Genomic DNA, 16,882 nt, shown 5'->3' with positions numbered 1-16,882 from the left:
AATGGGGATGCTTTTCCCCTTACAGGATGTCCTTGATGTTCAAGTAAGCTAATGGCACCTGAATAACAAAGCTGGGCGATGGGGACTGTGAGGATGGAGAGTGATCTACCTCACGACTGGTTTGCAGCTGGCCCTGAATCACGAGGCTGCTGAGAAGGTCAGGGTCGCCAGCTGTATGACTTGGCGGCTGATGGGAAGGCCTGAACTCCCAAACCTCTTGCTTTCTCCATAGTTCTCATTGCTGCCCCCAAATCGACACATGGTTAAAGAAAAGAAGGGAAAGAGTGATGCCTATAGCCAAAGTGTGCAGTTTAATGGCCAGAAACCAGACTTGTCACATGTAATCAAATCATCATAGTATTGGTGACAGAGTTAAGACAGTTGGAAAAAACAGTTGCTAGTCCAACTTCCAATTTTCAAGTTATTGTTGGGGCTGAAATTTCTCTCACCTCAAGAGTTTTTATTTTGGAAAATCTCCAAAGCACAGTTTTAGCCATATTTGGGTAATTGAAACATGAAAAAAAAATAGCAGTGTCTTTCAGCCACGTTAAACTCTAACCAGATGCTCTTAAAAACCTATATTGCATATACACAGTACCTTTTATTCTAGTGGAGAGTCATTTTATTCACTCCAAACTGTATCCATCATAGATTGAAAATACTAACTCTTAGAGGCCATGGTAACTGGCCAACACATACCATCTCCAGAGAGGAAGTAAAGAGGACGCCATTGGTCTTTCTAACTCTCCCTCTCTACTCACCTCTCTACACCACTGGAAATTCAAGTCAAGTCAACTTAACAAACATTTACCAAAAATTTTCTGTGTACCAGGAACAAAGCTGAAGAAGAGTGGAAAGTTGGCATGAATTTAACCAACTTGCAAAGTGAAAATGACGTGTAGAATTCTTGTTTAAAAAAATAGGGCCATGACCCTGCCTGAATGGCTCACCTGACTGTCTGGCTCATCTAAAAGACAGTGTTTCTAGCGCTCTCCTCTGACACGTAAAGAAGGCATTCTCCTCCCTCTCCATCTCTGCTACAGTTTTCTTTTACTTTCTACCACTGCACTATTCCAAGTTAAAATTATCTGATTTATTTGTTAACTTTTTATTTATTTGATCCCTCCCTTACACTTTAAATTCCAAGGTGGCAGGATCCAATAACATCTATTTTTTGGTTATATCTCCAGTGTGCCTGGATGTAACAGATATGCAATAAATAATTGCCAAATGTATGAATGAAGTGAATATAACTGCAAAGAGTAAATTGAAAAAAAACAATAGAAGGCCATCTTTTTATTTTATGTTTTTACCACCACAGATACTATTATACTACTGTAAATCTTGGAGTTCTGTTAGAGGTTTTCATGGATTCATTTCAACCAGGACCACCCTGACTGAACTTGAGAATCTAAAAGAATGAAGACCTAACTTACGGCTACAATTAGAAAGTTTCAAAATGAATGCTTTATAACACCAGGTTTGGCATACAATATATTCTGAATAAGGGGGGATTAGCCCTTTCTCATTTGAGACATTTGCGGTTGAAAGCAGAGTTGCTATTATGTAAGTAGAATGGTGTTCCTTAAGAAAAATTACAAAAGAACCTTAAAGTCAAGCAACAGAACACTAAGAATGGAGATGGTACAATGTATTCCTGGGAAGCTATTGCGAAGCTGCTCCGAGTGGAACACCCTTGTCACCTTGCCATTTGGCCCTGGCCTGGGATGCCAAACAATGGAGTTGCCTGGAAACTCAGAAATATTCTGGGTACAAGGTCTTCCTCCCCAACCCTGCCCAGTGGCTATAAAGCAGATCTTGAATCTTCACACTGTGTTCTGTCTGGTTCTTTGGCCAGTAAGAACCATGTCTGTCCTGGCCACACCAGAAAATGTGGCCTAGAATTGAATTCCTGCTTAGGGATGCTCTCTGGAGCGCCCTGGCTACTCATCTACTGAATGTACAGCAGCCGTTCTCCAGTCACCTCCTGATTTGCTCAGCCCTTAGGATCAATCTTTCTCTGGTTTCCTCAGTGTATTTAATTTTTCTGTTAAGACTATAGCTGCTCAGCACCTAGTTTATTTGGAAGGGGTTCAGCTTCCTTGCATAATTCTTGTCTTTCCGTGTCTCCAGCTTCCTATTCCCTAGTTGCTGCTTGGAATCTGGCCCCAAATTAGCAGCCCACCTGGAATCATGCTGTAGCCACCTGCCCAGATCCTCCCTGCAGGGCTGAAACACTCAACTTGTAACCTAGGCTGCTGGTCCCCATGCTGGGCCAGCCTCACCCATTTCTCATTCCCACCCCACAGAGGTCCTAGGATCATTCATCAGTAAAAGTGCATCGAGATGACTCTCATGGCCCCCTCAGAGCACAGAGATAACCTTGCTTAAATCTAGGGATCACTTTGGGGAAGCTGTGACACAGTGGTTTCTTTAAGGCTTTATGTCAGGTACAGGGCACCCAGTGGTGTGAAATTTAAACCTGAGTTACACAATTTTCATGAATAAAACAAGAGGCTAAAATTAGATGAGCACCGAGTTTCTTCTCAGATGAAACATTCCAGGGTCCCATGAGAAGGCCTTCTGGTTCCAAATCCTCTAATTTTCTGCTAAAATGCCTGGTGGCTCCCCACTGTCTACGGAGTACAGTTATAACACTTGGCACCAAAACAACAAGGTCCTTAACATTCTGGACCCAAAAAAAGATTCCACGTTACTTAGGACAAAGTTGGACACCACACTCGTGTCCTCTGGGCATGGGAGCAGTGTGCCATTGCTGAGCCCATCATGTGCTTTCTTGCCAGCGTGCCTGTGCTTGCATGGTGTCCTCTGCCAAGCGTGCCCTCGTCCTTACCCTTTCCCTGGAAGAAAGCTCCTCCTCCTCCTCCCCCAAGGTGTCTAGGTCATGTATCCCCACCCCCACCTCCACCCCATGCAGTCTCCCTGACCTGCAGTTCAAGTAGACTCAAACAGCATTATGTTTAGCCCTACATTATTTTTATATTTATATAAAATTATATAAATTATATTTATATTTTATTTAATGCACAGTGCATTAAAATTAGAATTTTGTTGTGTGCCTCTTCTACTAGTTTCTGAGTTTTACATGGTATATTGTGGCCACTCAGTAAATGTCTGTTGAAGTGAACTGAAAATTGTGTGCTTATACCTGTATACCTGTCCTTGAGGCTATCAGAGACTACCGATATCAAGGCAAGATTTGAGCTGAAAACTTAAACAAGCTCTCGGCTGACCTAACATCTGTTTTATAAGATGTGCCATTAGAAAGGAAAACAAGACTGGAATGAAATAACATTTTTAAAGAGAAGAAAGGCTGAGAGGGGAGAAAGATTTCTAACTCATGCATTTTCTTGTTCACAAAGGAACTTTCTAGCCAAGGAGAAAACATTAATCCAATTTGAGATGTTAGAATGATTTCTTCTCTCCTTTTTTCTCTAGCTTGGAGAGAACTAGTACCCATTTGGAAAAGTAATTGGATGCAAAGTGAAGAGAGCTATGCAGTGATACATATCAACAAAGCTATTGAGTGATGATAGCCATGCCAAGAGAAAAGCATTACATAATGACATCAAAATAGGATACTTGAGGAATGTCTTAGAGGTAAAACAGCTGTCACCTGGTATTTTGGCATTCTTGAAGTATATGAAGAAATAGGGCCTGGAAACTTAAAAGTACAAATTATTTGTAACAACATGGTTCTGAAGTCAAGAATGTGTTTTCCTAAAAAAAATATGAAAACAAATATATGTATGTGTATGCATGACTGGGACATTGTGCTGTACAGCAGAAACTGACACACTGTAATTGTACTTCAAAAAAAAAACAAAAATAAGAACAGATAAACAACAAGGACCTACTGTATAGCACAGGGAACTATATTCAATTTCTTATAATAACATATAATGAAAAAGAACCTTAAAAAACGTATGTATATGTATAACTGAATCGCTTTGCTGTACACCTGAAACTAACATTATAAATCAATTACACTTCAATTAAAAATAAAATTTAAAAAAATGTAAAAATGAAGAATATGTTTCCTCATCTTTTTTTTTTTAAGTGATTCTGCTGGCATAATTTTCACTGCAGAAAAATGTGAAACCTTGAAATACATATAATTCCAAAACACTGCCCACAGGTGGGCTTCAAAGGAAGAGAAAGGTATCCCTCATTATACCAGGTTTTTCCTAAACAGACCTGTTTACCTGGAGTTATTTTTCTATTTTGTGGATTATTCAGACCTTTTATTTTTATGAATAATAATAACAACAACAACAACAACAACAACAATAAATCCCACCTTAATATATAATAATAATCCCACCCTTAGAGAATATGAAGGTGAGGAAAAAATGTGAAATTTAAATCTGTCAATTTTGCTGCTGGTAAATGTCTGTTAGGAAAAACCCTGGAATTTAAAAATGACTGATCCAGTTGGGAAGAGACAAGTATGCTGCCAATTATAAAGAAGCGAGATGGAGGGTAAGGTGCAATTAAGCTTTGGGTTCTTGGGAGTACCAAGGAGGTACATGATCCACCTGGGGCGGGGAGAGGACAGTGGGAAGGATGGGTCTGGAATCTGAGTCAAGAAAAAGTGAGGCATGTCCAGGAACACTGTCTCTGATGTCCTGTGATCCAGCTCTGCTGAGACCCCTGCATTTCTTTTCATGATTCATAGAAACAAACAAAAAAAGGACAAACAGTTTAAAATGAATTTAAACCTCTCATATTTTCAAGAACTGATATGAACATATCTCTCAACACCTTGTAGACATCTGCAGTGATAACTATTAGTAAGAGCTGAGCAAAAAAGCATAGAATTGGGTTTTCCTGGATCATTTTCAAGCCATCAATGGAGAGACTCACAAGATACTAGTGCTAAAATAGATCTAAGGTTTCTTTCAATGCAAAATCTTTACAGAGGAGGAAACAGAAGCTCCAGGTCAATGAAAAAATGACCACTAAAAGACTATGAATATTCTTCTTGTTATTTCCCTTCTGTACTTGGTTGCTTGGTTACCTGTGAGTGGGTGGGAATAGGAACCTTTAGACCTTTAGAGAATCTGTTCTGCTTATGAATACGTATTTGCAATTCCATCAGCTATCTGTTCTGCCAGAGAATTACAAATCAGCCCAACAGTCCTCTCTTTCCTCCCCCTGTAAATACCCATTTTCTGTAGACACTGTGATAGATTTTTCCATGAAGATACAGATGCCTTGAAATATAGAAAGAGCATAGGAATCTTACCTTCTTCCTTTTACCTTCCTTTTTGTTTAGAAAATATTATTTTGCAGAAGTGTGAAACCTGGCTGATAGGATCATGGAAAGATGGTAACCAAATTATAGTCATGGCTATAACCAGTGAACTAATGAGGAAAAAAGGTCAAGAGATATTCAGAGGAAACCTGGTGAAATTTTCTCTTGTTCGAAGCTTAAGCAAGACAAGATGGCTTTAAGTTGCACTAGGATGGATTTCTTCTTGAAATAAGATGCTGATAATGCCTATAAAACAAACCAATTGATTAGAAAAATACATGTCTACCATTTCTATTAGTCCTTAGGCTCTGTGGTATAAAGCATATGTGTTTTTTTAAGCACATCAATTACAGTACCTGTAAATGAAAGTTAAGTATTAATAAATGAATCAAAATAAAAAAAGAAAATATTATTTCTCTTCCTTTTCCTGGAGGGATTAGGACTGATGGGGCTTAAAAGACTGTAAGGATTGAGGAATCAGCCAGCAGGGTAGAGAAGACTGCTTACACACAGGGGCAATGAGCAAATAAGTAAATAGTTTGAGGGTAACAGAAACTCAGTTATCCTCACCGTTGAGGAAGGGAGTTACAAACATGGAAAGGATAAAAGCTAGAATGTTCCTATGGCATTAGATTGGAACTGGAGCTATCAATGTGATCTCTTTGGTATTTGATAAAAGACAGAGCAACAGATACGGCTGTGTGTCTATTTCCTAGCTCTTGTGGCTGAGAGTGTCTAGAAGCAATGAGCACATCCCAGTCTAGTGAGCACATTCAATGCCCAGATCTCAGTTTCCACAATACTACTTTCCATAGTGGACCCAGGTCTCCTTGAAGATGTGGCTAATTCCAGGGCTGAGTAGAGAAAAGTACAAGATGCACATGGAACATTTTCTTGTGCCAGAAAGTAAGACAGTACTTAGAAAATGATCAGGACTTGTCAAAAGGATATAAAAGCCAGCCGAAGGTGCTTCTACTTGCCAAATCTGAGATCACTGGGCATCAAAATAAATAATGGTATCAATGGATTAAAAGCCTCTGAATAAAACAGGAATCCATACGTGCATATTGATAAAAAGAAATACAAAAATAAATAAGAGAAAAGGGAAAGATCTTCCTTACAGAAGAAAGTTTCTTTAGTAGTGATATATTTACATAGTCTCAAATTATCTTCCTACAAAATATTTACTGATTACAAGGAAAACTGTTAGTTTAAAGTGGAGAAATCTGGCAGGTATCACTTGAACAGAGTGGAGCTGGTATGGACCAACTCCATTTATGTGTCTCCATATAATTAACTAAGAAGAATGCAGCATTACTTCTGTGGTATTCCTTCCAAAAAAATACACAAATTCAGTCTCATAATAAGGAAATATCACACAAACCTCAGTTGAGTAGCATTTTACAAAACGTACTCTTAAAAAATGTCAAGTCACCAAAGAAGTAAAGACTGAAGAACTGTTGAAGACTAAAGGAGAGACATGACAACTAAACGCTACAAATAATCCTGCACCAAAGGAAAAAACTAAATTTTCCCCCAGAATGCATATTATTGAGACATTTGGTGAAAAGTTGAATGGCAACTATGGATTAGAAAGTAATACTGCATCTATGTTAATTTACTGAATTTAATTGTTATACTATAGTTACATAGGAGAGTGTATTTGCTTTTAGGATAACACTGACGTATAAAAATTGATTCAGAAAAATATACACAAATATATATAAACACAAGGGGGTGAATGGGAAGAGGAAGATCAGGAGGAAAAAAGGTGAAGGGGAAAGGAAGGAGGGAAGGAGAAAGCAAATGTGGTTAAATGCTAAAGACTGGAGAACTTGGGTGAAGAGTAAGTGGGAGCTCTTTATTATTTGTGTATCTTTTCTGTAAGTTTGAAATTAATTCAATGATAATAGTTAAAAACAAAGAGCATGGGTTTTGGTGTGACTCAGGTTCAATTTTGAATTCCCAGCCTGGTATTTACTAGCCATGAGACTACAGGGAAGTAATTTAGTTATTCTGAGCTTTGGTTTTCTTATTCGATCACCTACAGGACTAACTTAAAGGGATGCTATGAGGATTAAATAAAATAATGCACAGATTGAGCACCTGGATGGTGGTAGGTTTGTCTGGTAGAGGACTTGATACCTAACTAGCGATGTAGTACATGCTAGCTGAAAAAATGAACAAGTTCCTTTTTCCTGCCCCTCTCCCGGCAATCAGAATAAGTGATACCACTTAGAGAAAATTAGATTCTCCAAATTTTAGCAATGTCAAATATGAGATTTTTTCTGACACCTGAATAATAGAAACCTTGAATAGTAATAATAAACACCATCATACATTTGAATGTTGCTCTAAAATTTCCTCAGCACTTTGCACTCATGTCTCAAGTGACACTGAATGGAACAGGCAGGCACTCAAGTTAAAGTTCAACACAGTGTTAATAATAGCGAATCTCTACAGTGCCTTCGGTTATGACTGTCAAAGAAGAGGTCATGCCCTTGTTACTTAAATCTCAAACAAGGCTCGCATCGGTACTTGGTTGCAGGGTACAAAATGAGGTGCAGTCTAAGGTCCATCTGGGTATCTGTTCTTAAGATGCTGGCACTGCTGTTTGTGGTTCACAGTGTATTTGGGAGAGTGACAAGGCAGAGAAGGGGACCCAGGTTGTGCCTGGGAGGTTTATTCTCTCAGCCAAGATGTGCACGTGAATTTGAAATTACCCAAGAGGGTGGTTTCAGAGCTGCCTGCCAAAGAGTGGTGTCTTCTAATCTGGAGAGCAGCTGCTGGGCACAGGCATGCAAACACACACACACAAACACATACACACAGACACACTCAGGGAGCCTATACCTGCCTCTACTTGTTTGCTCTGGACAGATGGCTCCCAGCTTTTGGGTCGCCTCATCCTGCAGCTCGGTCCAGTTAGACACTTTCCTCCGTGGAGACTGGCAAGCTGTGGGGTTTGGGATTCCGCAAGGTCGCCTGTGTTCAGAGCATGAAGGACGCTGCCCGGAGAGGGAAGAGGGTTATATTTAGTGTTTGGGCCCAGTCTGTGTTGGGCTCCCCACTGCCTCTCCTCTGCAGAACTGGCAGCGGCCCCTGGTTGCAAGTTCTCCGTGGCTTTGAAGCCCATAAAACAAAAACTGAGAGAGTGTCCAAAAAGACAAGAAGAAAACATTGCTGTTGGCCCCGGGATTCCACTATTGGATTTTGGTGGGGATAAGAAGAGAGGACTACCTGGTGTGATCTAGTAGAGGTACCTGCACAGAAAGGTAAGTGCCCCTATTGCTGTCGAGAAGAGGCTTTGGGGATGTTTCTGTGTTATCCACCATCCGGGAACTGCCAACACCGCTCTCCAGGAGCAGGATCTCCTGGGCATTACACGCAGGAATACAGCAAATCTCAGGTATAATTAAGGGCTTATGACGTATGATGACTTTTAGGCTAATACGGGTAAGAGCTGCTTGCAAAATAGAGGAACTATCCTGACAGTAGGTATGTTTTACTAAATTGGTTTGCATGAAAGAAGACCAAAATAAAGTTTTAAATTGTTATCCTCTTTAGAGTAAGACAAATGGTCAAAAATTTAACAAAGATGGTTTGGGCAAATGACTTCTTGTTAATAGTTTGATTCTGTAAGCTGATGTAGATGATTTAAAATACATAATTTCAAAATCATCAAAAATGTGATAAAACTGGAGAAGTATACTTACTAGAGTACAGGCTAGACTGGAGAGGAATTTTCTTTTTATGGAAAGACAGAAGAAACTAGCATCTTAAAATGGCAACTAGATAGTATTCTTTTTTCTTTACTTGTGTTCATATTTCTTTAATGCTAAGATCTGATGAATGGGGGCCACAGAACAGAAGCAGATTTTTGAGGTAGGGTTTCTGGAAGGTCTTGGGAGATACCTACTACCCCAAAGAATATGACTGGATATCTGTGGCACATCAAATCTCAGTGTCAATGGGAAATGATGCCAGAGAAAGTACTGCTCACTGTACTTGCTCAATGGGAGTATTAGTCAATGTTTAGGGTGAATACATAGCTTTGAACACAGATTCCCATTCAACAGAGATATATGTTCAGCTAAAATTCTTGTGACATATTCAATCATTCTTTTTTCTCTTCATAACAACTGATGATCATGTATCTTTCTTCAATATCTGTGCAAGTCTCAGGTAGGACTGCAAGAGATGCAGTACACACACTGCTTAGCTACATTCACCACGTTTCTTGTGTGTATTAGGTTTGTAGAAAGGAGGGCATGGGGAAGCGTACTACTGGGGAGAATTTTTCCAAAAAAAAAAAAAAAAGGTTATGTTCCTCTAGCTGCAACTAAAAATGCTTTTCCTATGATGACACTTTCCAATATATCAATCTCCTATCCTTCAAAAACAAATATTCCAAGTAAGTATATCTCTACAGTTGTCAGTTGACACTATTATGAAACTCCCATTATACTTAATTTAAAAACAGCATAAACACTTTAAGAGCTGTTTGTTATTGAAAATTTCTAAAGGCAGCAATGTTCATGGGCTATTTTTACTTCTTTAAAACAAATATGTAGGGTAATTAGCTCTACTCTTAGGAGAGTTCTCCAGGTAATTTCCAAAAGCAATGTAGAGTTTGGGTTCTTATGACAACCAATGCAAAAATACTCTGTAAAAATTCTGGAACAAAGAAGGGTATTGATAATAAACAAAGAAGTGCAGAAAAACTTTTAAAAAGATTTTCACTCTGTTAAAGTTCATATGTAGTTGTCTTTTTTTGCTTAAACTGTTAATAAAGTAAAGAATTTGTTAGCCAAGAATTGGTCTTAGGTAGTGGTGTTGTCCTTGGAGATGGAGATACTCTACTGTGGCTTCAAAGTGATGGTACATGTGACTATTATAGGAGAGAGATGTTGCGACTTGCCAAGAGTTGGGGAAAAGCAAAGGTAAATGGTCTTGTATTCTTCAGAACAGAGTCCATATTATTCTTTGATTTAACTTAAAGCAAAATTTCTACTGAAATAACGTGCCTAACTTCTTCAACATGTTATATTAAAAAACAGTTAAAGAAAAAACTGTTAGTTTTTTTCATTTGCCTTAGACAGAACTAGTGGTCACCAGCATTTAATAACTATTCATGCTGAACACACAATTTTTTTAAAATTTCATTATATTTAGGTGGAACATGTTTACAGTAAAGGATATAATTAGTTTGTTCATTTGTTCATTCATCCAGCAAATATTTAGAGTGCCTACTATGTGCTGGGTTATTGGGGATACAGTGGTGAATGAGGCAAACGTGGTTTTGATGTGCTCTGAGTATATAAATTGTCACAGAGGGGCTGATTATTATTAGTGATTTGAATCTTTATATTGTTCATGTCATTCACCATAATTAGTATTATATCCTTTATTTCTGATTAAAATAAAAGGACCAGAAAAAAATTTTTTTCCTACTTAAAAAAGTTTACTTAGTGTCTGTGAGATAGCGAGACAATTTCAGAGACCAAATAATCAAATGATCAAATTGGAATATACATTTTAGTGCAAATACTTGGGCCTTCTTTGAGGGATGTTGACATTTCTGTTCTAAACTACAGATGTCAGATGGAAAGCTCACATTCTGATAGTTTGTTCCTTCAGAACTGAGTTACACAAGAAGTCCCTAAGGAAGATATTGGAGCAGAATTTGAACTATAACCTCACAGCTATCTGGGGTTCAGATCTGAGAGAAGTTCAAGATGTTTCTGTCTAACCCAGCTGACAAAGACAGTCAGTCACTGAAGCCTACAGCTAAAAAGTGGCAGTACTCTGTTTCTCGCCTTGGTTGAGAAGACTTTGTATAATGGCATTAATCATAACAACAGTGTCATTTTACACCTAGGTGTCTTACGTTGTTCATAGAAACTCAAATACCAGTCATTCCCTTGATCCTATGGTGACCCTGCATAGGAAAGGCAGGGATTATTCCCTGGTCAGCAGATGGGAAAACTAGGTTTTAGATGTTTAAGGGATGGTACAGAGTAATGTCTTCTCTAATGCACAGTCTCATTAAGTAGTTTCTCAAATGAAGGACTAGGAAAATTCTGCGTTTCCAACATAAGTACTCACAGTTTCGACTACTGTTTGAAAGCAGCAGCAGCTAACTGGAAACTCTGCGGATGGGAGAGTGTCAGGCCTCCCCATACCCCATTCTCTTCTTGCCTCCATTTCCCTTCTACGTATTCACCCTACAGTTCTGTCTTCTGGCCCTCAGAAAAATCAGTTCAGTTGCTAAAAGAGATATAAGCTACTGCTTTTTTCTTCATTTTAGGAAGGGACAGTATAGGATAATAGCATACTCAACTACATGTGAATGCAAACAAAATTTTTAAACTCTTGTTAGTGCCACCAATCTGGTGACATTAAAAAGCTGTCACATTAGATTAGATCAATTGTCCACCCAGTCCAGATCCTGCTACTGGTGGAAGCATAAGTGGGCCCTTGAGAGAAGCAGTTTATCATAGGTAAGGGAAAACATCACAGGAAAAAATTTTCTATGGGGGAAAATGGTAAGCTGAGAGCTGTATCAGCTGAGATATACTGGTTAACTGGGAGCTATATCAAGATAAGTTGAGTTGAACAGATCAGTTTTGAGTGAGTGAAGAAAGTCTTTCTGGTGGAATCTGAAGACAGTAAACTGATCGGCTGGTAACTGAGATTCAGAGGGTAACAGTGTGTAGGGTACCACTCATAGCTAGTACTGACTGTTACCACTAGCTTTGACCCATCAAATGTATGTGACTTTATTTCTTCCTTACATTTTTCCTGGAATTTATTGTCTACCTTTGTAACGTTTGTTGTAATTGTTTGGAGGCTTTTAGCTACTCTTCTCTCCTGGCTTGGAATGAATGTTTTAGATCTTCATGATGGATCTAGGGACAATCCCTTGACTAGGAAAGTAGAATTAAGGCGGGGAAGGGAATGTGTATAAAGCAGAGGCTGCTTCTGTGCTTCTTCTAGGAGCTGCCACTCCAGGCCCTGAAACAGAAAGAGACAGAGGCAGCTGCCTCTGAGCCATGGTATTAAACTGCCAGGTTGTGACTAGGGACACCAACTCCTTGGTTTTCAGCTGCTCCGAACATCTTCACACGTAGCTATTTTAAGAACCTTTGCATTTGATCAGGGAGCATGTGGGGTTAAGCCTTGTGTTTTCCATTTCGGTTTTAGATCCTAAGCAGGTGCAGTTATTAATTCAGATTTAAAAAACTTATTATTGTATTTCCCTCTAACCAATGCAAAAATAACTTTATATTGGGAGAGAAAGTCATGTAATTAAGATGGAGGATTTGTCTTTTAAATAAAATTAAAAGTATTTAGGACATGAATTGTAAAAAAGTCACTAACATTTTCCATCATAATTCTTGTGTGGCAAATTTTGGTTAGAAGTATGAAAGAATAAATAAAATCATTTGGCTAAGTTAGGACAATATATACCAATTTATGCTAGTGTCCTTAATCTAACCCTATATTCTACTTATTATGCTTGGACTAATGCTGACAAGGACACATTTGCATATTAGGGACATTTAGGATTGTCTGACAATCTCAAACTGTGACTTACCACTTGAACTTTTAGACAATTAGAAAAAAGGTATCCTCTAAGACTCACCCCACTCCCTGAATGGACAAAGGTGAAACAAAAATGAAGGCAATATAAAACAAAAAAATTCTCTCTTTAAAAATGTTTTAAGCTAAGTATTTGCAAATTCCTCTAAAAATTTATATAGGTTTTCCTTGGTTGGCTGAAATTCTATACTTCTAATGGTCTACTATATTCCCATAAATCTAAACCAGAGCTGTCCATTCTCTTAGTTTAAAAGATATATTTATAGCTGTTCAGACTGTTCAGGCGATTAAACAAAGCAGGAGTGCTGGAATCTGCTGCTTGGATCCAACTTTGGAAAAATAAAGAAAGTAGGGTAACCAACTGTCCGGGTGCATGTGGGACTAAGGTTTTTCCCAGGATGCAGGACTTTCAGTGCTAAAATCAGACACGTCCCAGGAAAACTTGGGCAGTGGGTCACTCTAAATGGAGGAGAACACACACCTGAAATGATCAAATTATACAGCCTTATTGCTGTAGAGGAATGGGGTATAAAAATCAGGTTCCTTAATCCTCAGTCTGGCGCACTGTACACGTGGCAGACTTCATATTTAGGGAGATGGGGGAGAGGTCTGGACACACGATTCACCTATTTATGAAGTTTCATCCTTCCTAACACAAAAGAAGATTTGAAGGCACAATAACAAAAGTGTCATCTTGAAGCTTGGGAAGTTCAAGCTTCCTAATGGATTGGCTCAACTTCCCACTGAAAACAACGAAAACCAAGACTCCAAGATTATATAGATATTTCATTGCTATATCTTAAAGACTTTACAAGGGCAACATACATGTGTTCACATAAATTCAAGGGGGAAACAGTGCCTAAAGCACACATGTCCACCAAATCCTTGATCCTCAAAGCTTGGTTGGCAGGTCAGGATTATCATTTGGGAGTGTGCCAGAAGTCCAGAATCAAAGGCTCCACCCTAGAATTACAATCTGCATTTGGAGAGAACATCTTATGTAAGCTAAATTGTGTTCTCCATCTACCTGTGGCATAGGACACAATTTTGTTACAGTCAATCCATTGTTGACAGCAACAAAAATTAATCACTAGAATAATGATCACATGCTGGGAATGTTGCAGCAATGCAAAATTGCTATAAAAGTTCCTAAATGCTTATTCTCAATTTCTGACTTATCACTCAGCAGATGAGTAACAGTCCTATAGGTCAGCACAGGCCTGCAGACAACATATAAACAGCTCTGTAATGCTGAGAAACACCTACAGAGACCAATGATCACTCTGAAGACATTGTTACTTTGTCAAGATGACTTGTGCATTGTGAGGCTGGTCCCTATAAAAGGGGTCACACCTCAGAGTGGAGCCCAAAGAAAAGCCACACTCTGTGGGGAGCCCATCCCCATAAAAGAATTTTTGTATGGGCAAAATCCTACTCAGTATTGATCAAAGGCATTCATATTGGTGGGAAACAGGGATATAAGACTATGTCTGAATTATGAAAGTGAGGAAGGGCAAACTATTGATACAGACTAGATGGAAGTTGTGGTATAGGCTAGATGGAAGTTGTTTTACTTTTTTCTGTTTTGAAGGGGTTGGGGGAGAAGTGAGAATGTTGGATAGGAGGTCTTGCAGCTCCAGTCTTCAAGTTCCCAAAGGTATCAGGGGTCTATTTGTGTCTTGATTTATCTTGGAGTTGGCTCAACTTCAGATGACATGTCATAATCTTTCCTCTCCAAACAAGAGTAAAAGTGGCTAAGGCTATGATTTGAATGTGTCCCCCCAAGATTCATATTAAAATCCCAAGCCCCAAAGGTGATGGTAATAGTAGGTGGGGCCTCTGGGAGGTGCTTAAGTCATGAAAGTGAAGCCCTCATGAATGCCTTTATAAAAGAGGCCCTGGACAACTCCCCAGCGCCTACTACTACTATGTGAGGATACAAGGGTGTGACCTGGAAGAGGGCCCTCGCCTGACCATCTTGGCACCCTGACCTCAGACTTCCAGCCTTCAGAACTGTAAGCAATAAACTTCTGTTGTTTATAAGCGGCCCAATCTGTGGCTGAAACAATTAGCTACGGCTAGGACAATTTCCAAAATTCTGAAGGGTGGGTATGGGTAGAGAAGTTACTAAGGATTCCATCCTAGATGCGGTGGTGGTGAGAGAGTATCATAAAGAAACATGCTTGCAAATGTAGACTGCAGTGTCTATCTCTTCCCTCAATGATTCTTGAATTTTGATGCTTTCTAATCTAATCTAACAACTGACTGATGTATCACTTACCATTGCTCTATGTCTTGACTGCAGTGGTGGTTGCATGGTTGTATGAGTTGTCAAAATACCCAGAATTGCATACTATAAAGGGTGAATTTTACTACATGTAAATCATACCTTAGTAAAATAAATGGAAAAAAGACATTTAGAATCACCATCTGTGTGGCTCTATGGTGAGAACCTTCTACTCCAAACTTCAACTAGGATATTCTGCTTTGGTGTTGACATACTGGAGTTCTTGCATAGATTTTCAGTGAAAAAAAAAAAAAAAGAAATTTTAGGGTACTAAAATAAACAAAGGAAAAAAAATCCTTGAAAAAAAACTGATATAGTCCACTCTCCTCATTGTACAGATGGAAAATTGAGGCCTGAGGAGGTTTCCCCAAGATCTCAGAACTAATTAGTGGCAGAGAAATATGCTTGTTTTTTTGAGATAGTTAAAAATGATCAATCTACAGAAATTCAATTCTCTAATTACTCTTGTGTAACAATGCCTGTCGAAATTGCAATATCTAATGAAAAAAGCCATGAGGCAAAAAACTACGCAAAAATCTTCAAGTAGCTGTCTCCAGATACTATATATATATATATTTGCCTGACAAATATACAATTATAAGGGAATATCAGCTGATTTTAGTAACATTATTACATGTCCAGTACCTGAAAAACCGACAGTCACCACCACTGCTATCATACCACCACAGCCTATACTCAGTATGAAAGGGTATCACAAAAGAAGACTATCCAGGCCATGTTTGGAAAGGGCATACACTTGTTCATTTGTTTACTTATTTATGTCACAAACACATGTCAGGCACTTTTCTGGATCCTACAACCCAATGTTGATCTCAGAATTATAATAAGGTAGCATCTAGATAAGGAGCAATGCCTAACCACTAGAAAAGAGTAAGGGCTCTCTGAACTGAATACATCTATATCAAACAAAATCCCATTAGAACTAAACCAATAAATGGATATGTTCATTATCATAATGCACAATGCCTAAGAGCACGGATTTTCCCACATGGCATTGTGGGTTTCAATTCTAATTCTATGTGATCTTCAATAACTTATTTAACCTCTCAAAGCTTTAAGTTTCCTCAGTCATAAAATGGAGAAGATAATTGTACGTGTCTTTTTGGGAGCAATAAATGAGAAATATAAAGTGTTAATTCCAGCTGGTAGCAAATAATAAGTGACCAATAATCAGGAGTTATTACTATCATTTTCATTAATACAGAAAACTCTCATTGTGGCGTTACAGATTGGGTCTAACAAAATTTGGTCTTGAAAATGTGATATACAAGGTCCTTCTGGGACACTGATAAATGTTACAAGAATACACACAGACACAAATCTTTGGATTCCCTTGGACCAAATTAAGAAGTCTTGGGCTAGAAATGTCATCTGGGAACCAAAGGAACTGGCATTTGAATGATGTATTTTCTTTGGGACCCTAAAAACCACTGCTCTGGACAATACATGCCCACTGACAGGTATGAATTTTAAATGCCAAATTTTGTTGCTGCGGCATTAAAAAATTCCAGAATGTTGATTATTAAAAGTAAACCACAAGTTTCCTTGATCTATGTTAAAGAATTAGAAATAACTTTTCCCCTTCTTTGAGATTCTTTAAGCCATAGCAAGTCACTACCTTTCTGCAATTCTCCTGCTCTCTCCTCCCATAAAATTTAACTCATTTAATGAAAGTTCCACACTCAGAATGT

General features: G+C 38.6%; 1 protein-coding gene across 13 annotated transcripts in view; it reads right to left on the bottom strand.

The window, feature by feature from the left end:
- The window catches only part of CMSS1 (cms1 ribosomal small subunit homolog), a 333,529-nt gene that overhangs the window by 50,415 nt on the left and 266,232 nt on the right, over nt 1-16,882 (bottom strand). For 2 of the 13 annotated variants that reach the window (XM_014568511.2, XM_014568512.2), the window contains exon 1: nt 8,132-8,276. The exons of the other annotated variants lie outside the window; for them this stretch is intronic. In XM_014568511.2, the coding sequence (XP_014423997.2) occupies nt 8,132-8,186 (55 nt within the window). In that variant the 5' untranslated portion in view covers nt 8,187-8,276. Of the gene's footprint in view, nt 1-8,131; nt 8,277-16,882 lie in introns of those variants that run through there. 13 annotated transcript variants of the gene reach the window in all.

The sequence above is a fragment of the Camelus ferus genome, chromosome 1 (genome assembly GCF_009834535.1).
Source record: "Camelus ferus isolate YT-003-E chromosome 1, BCGSAC_Cfer_1.0, whole genome shotgun sequence".
Taxonomy (NCBI): domain Eukaryota; kingdom Metazoa; phylum Chordata; class Mammalia; order Artiodactyla; family Camelidae; genus Camelus; species Camelus ferus.
Note: the sequence above shows the minus strand (reverse complement) of the source record. Positions and strands in the feature narration are given on the sequence as shown.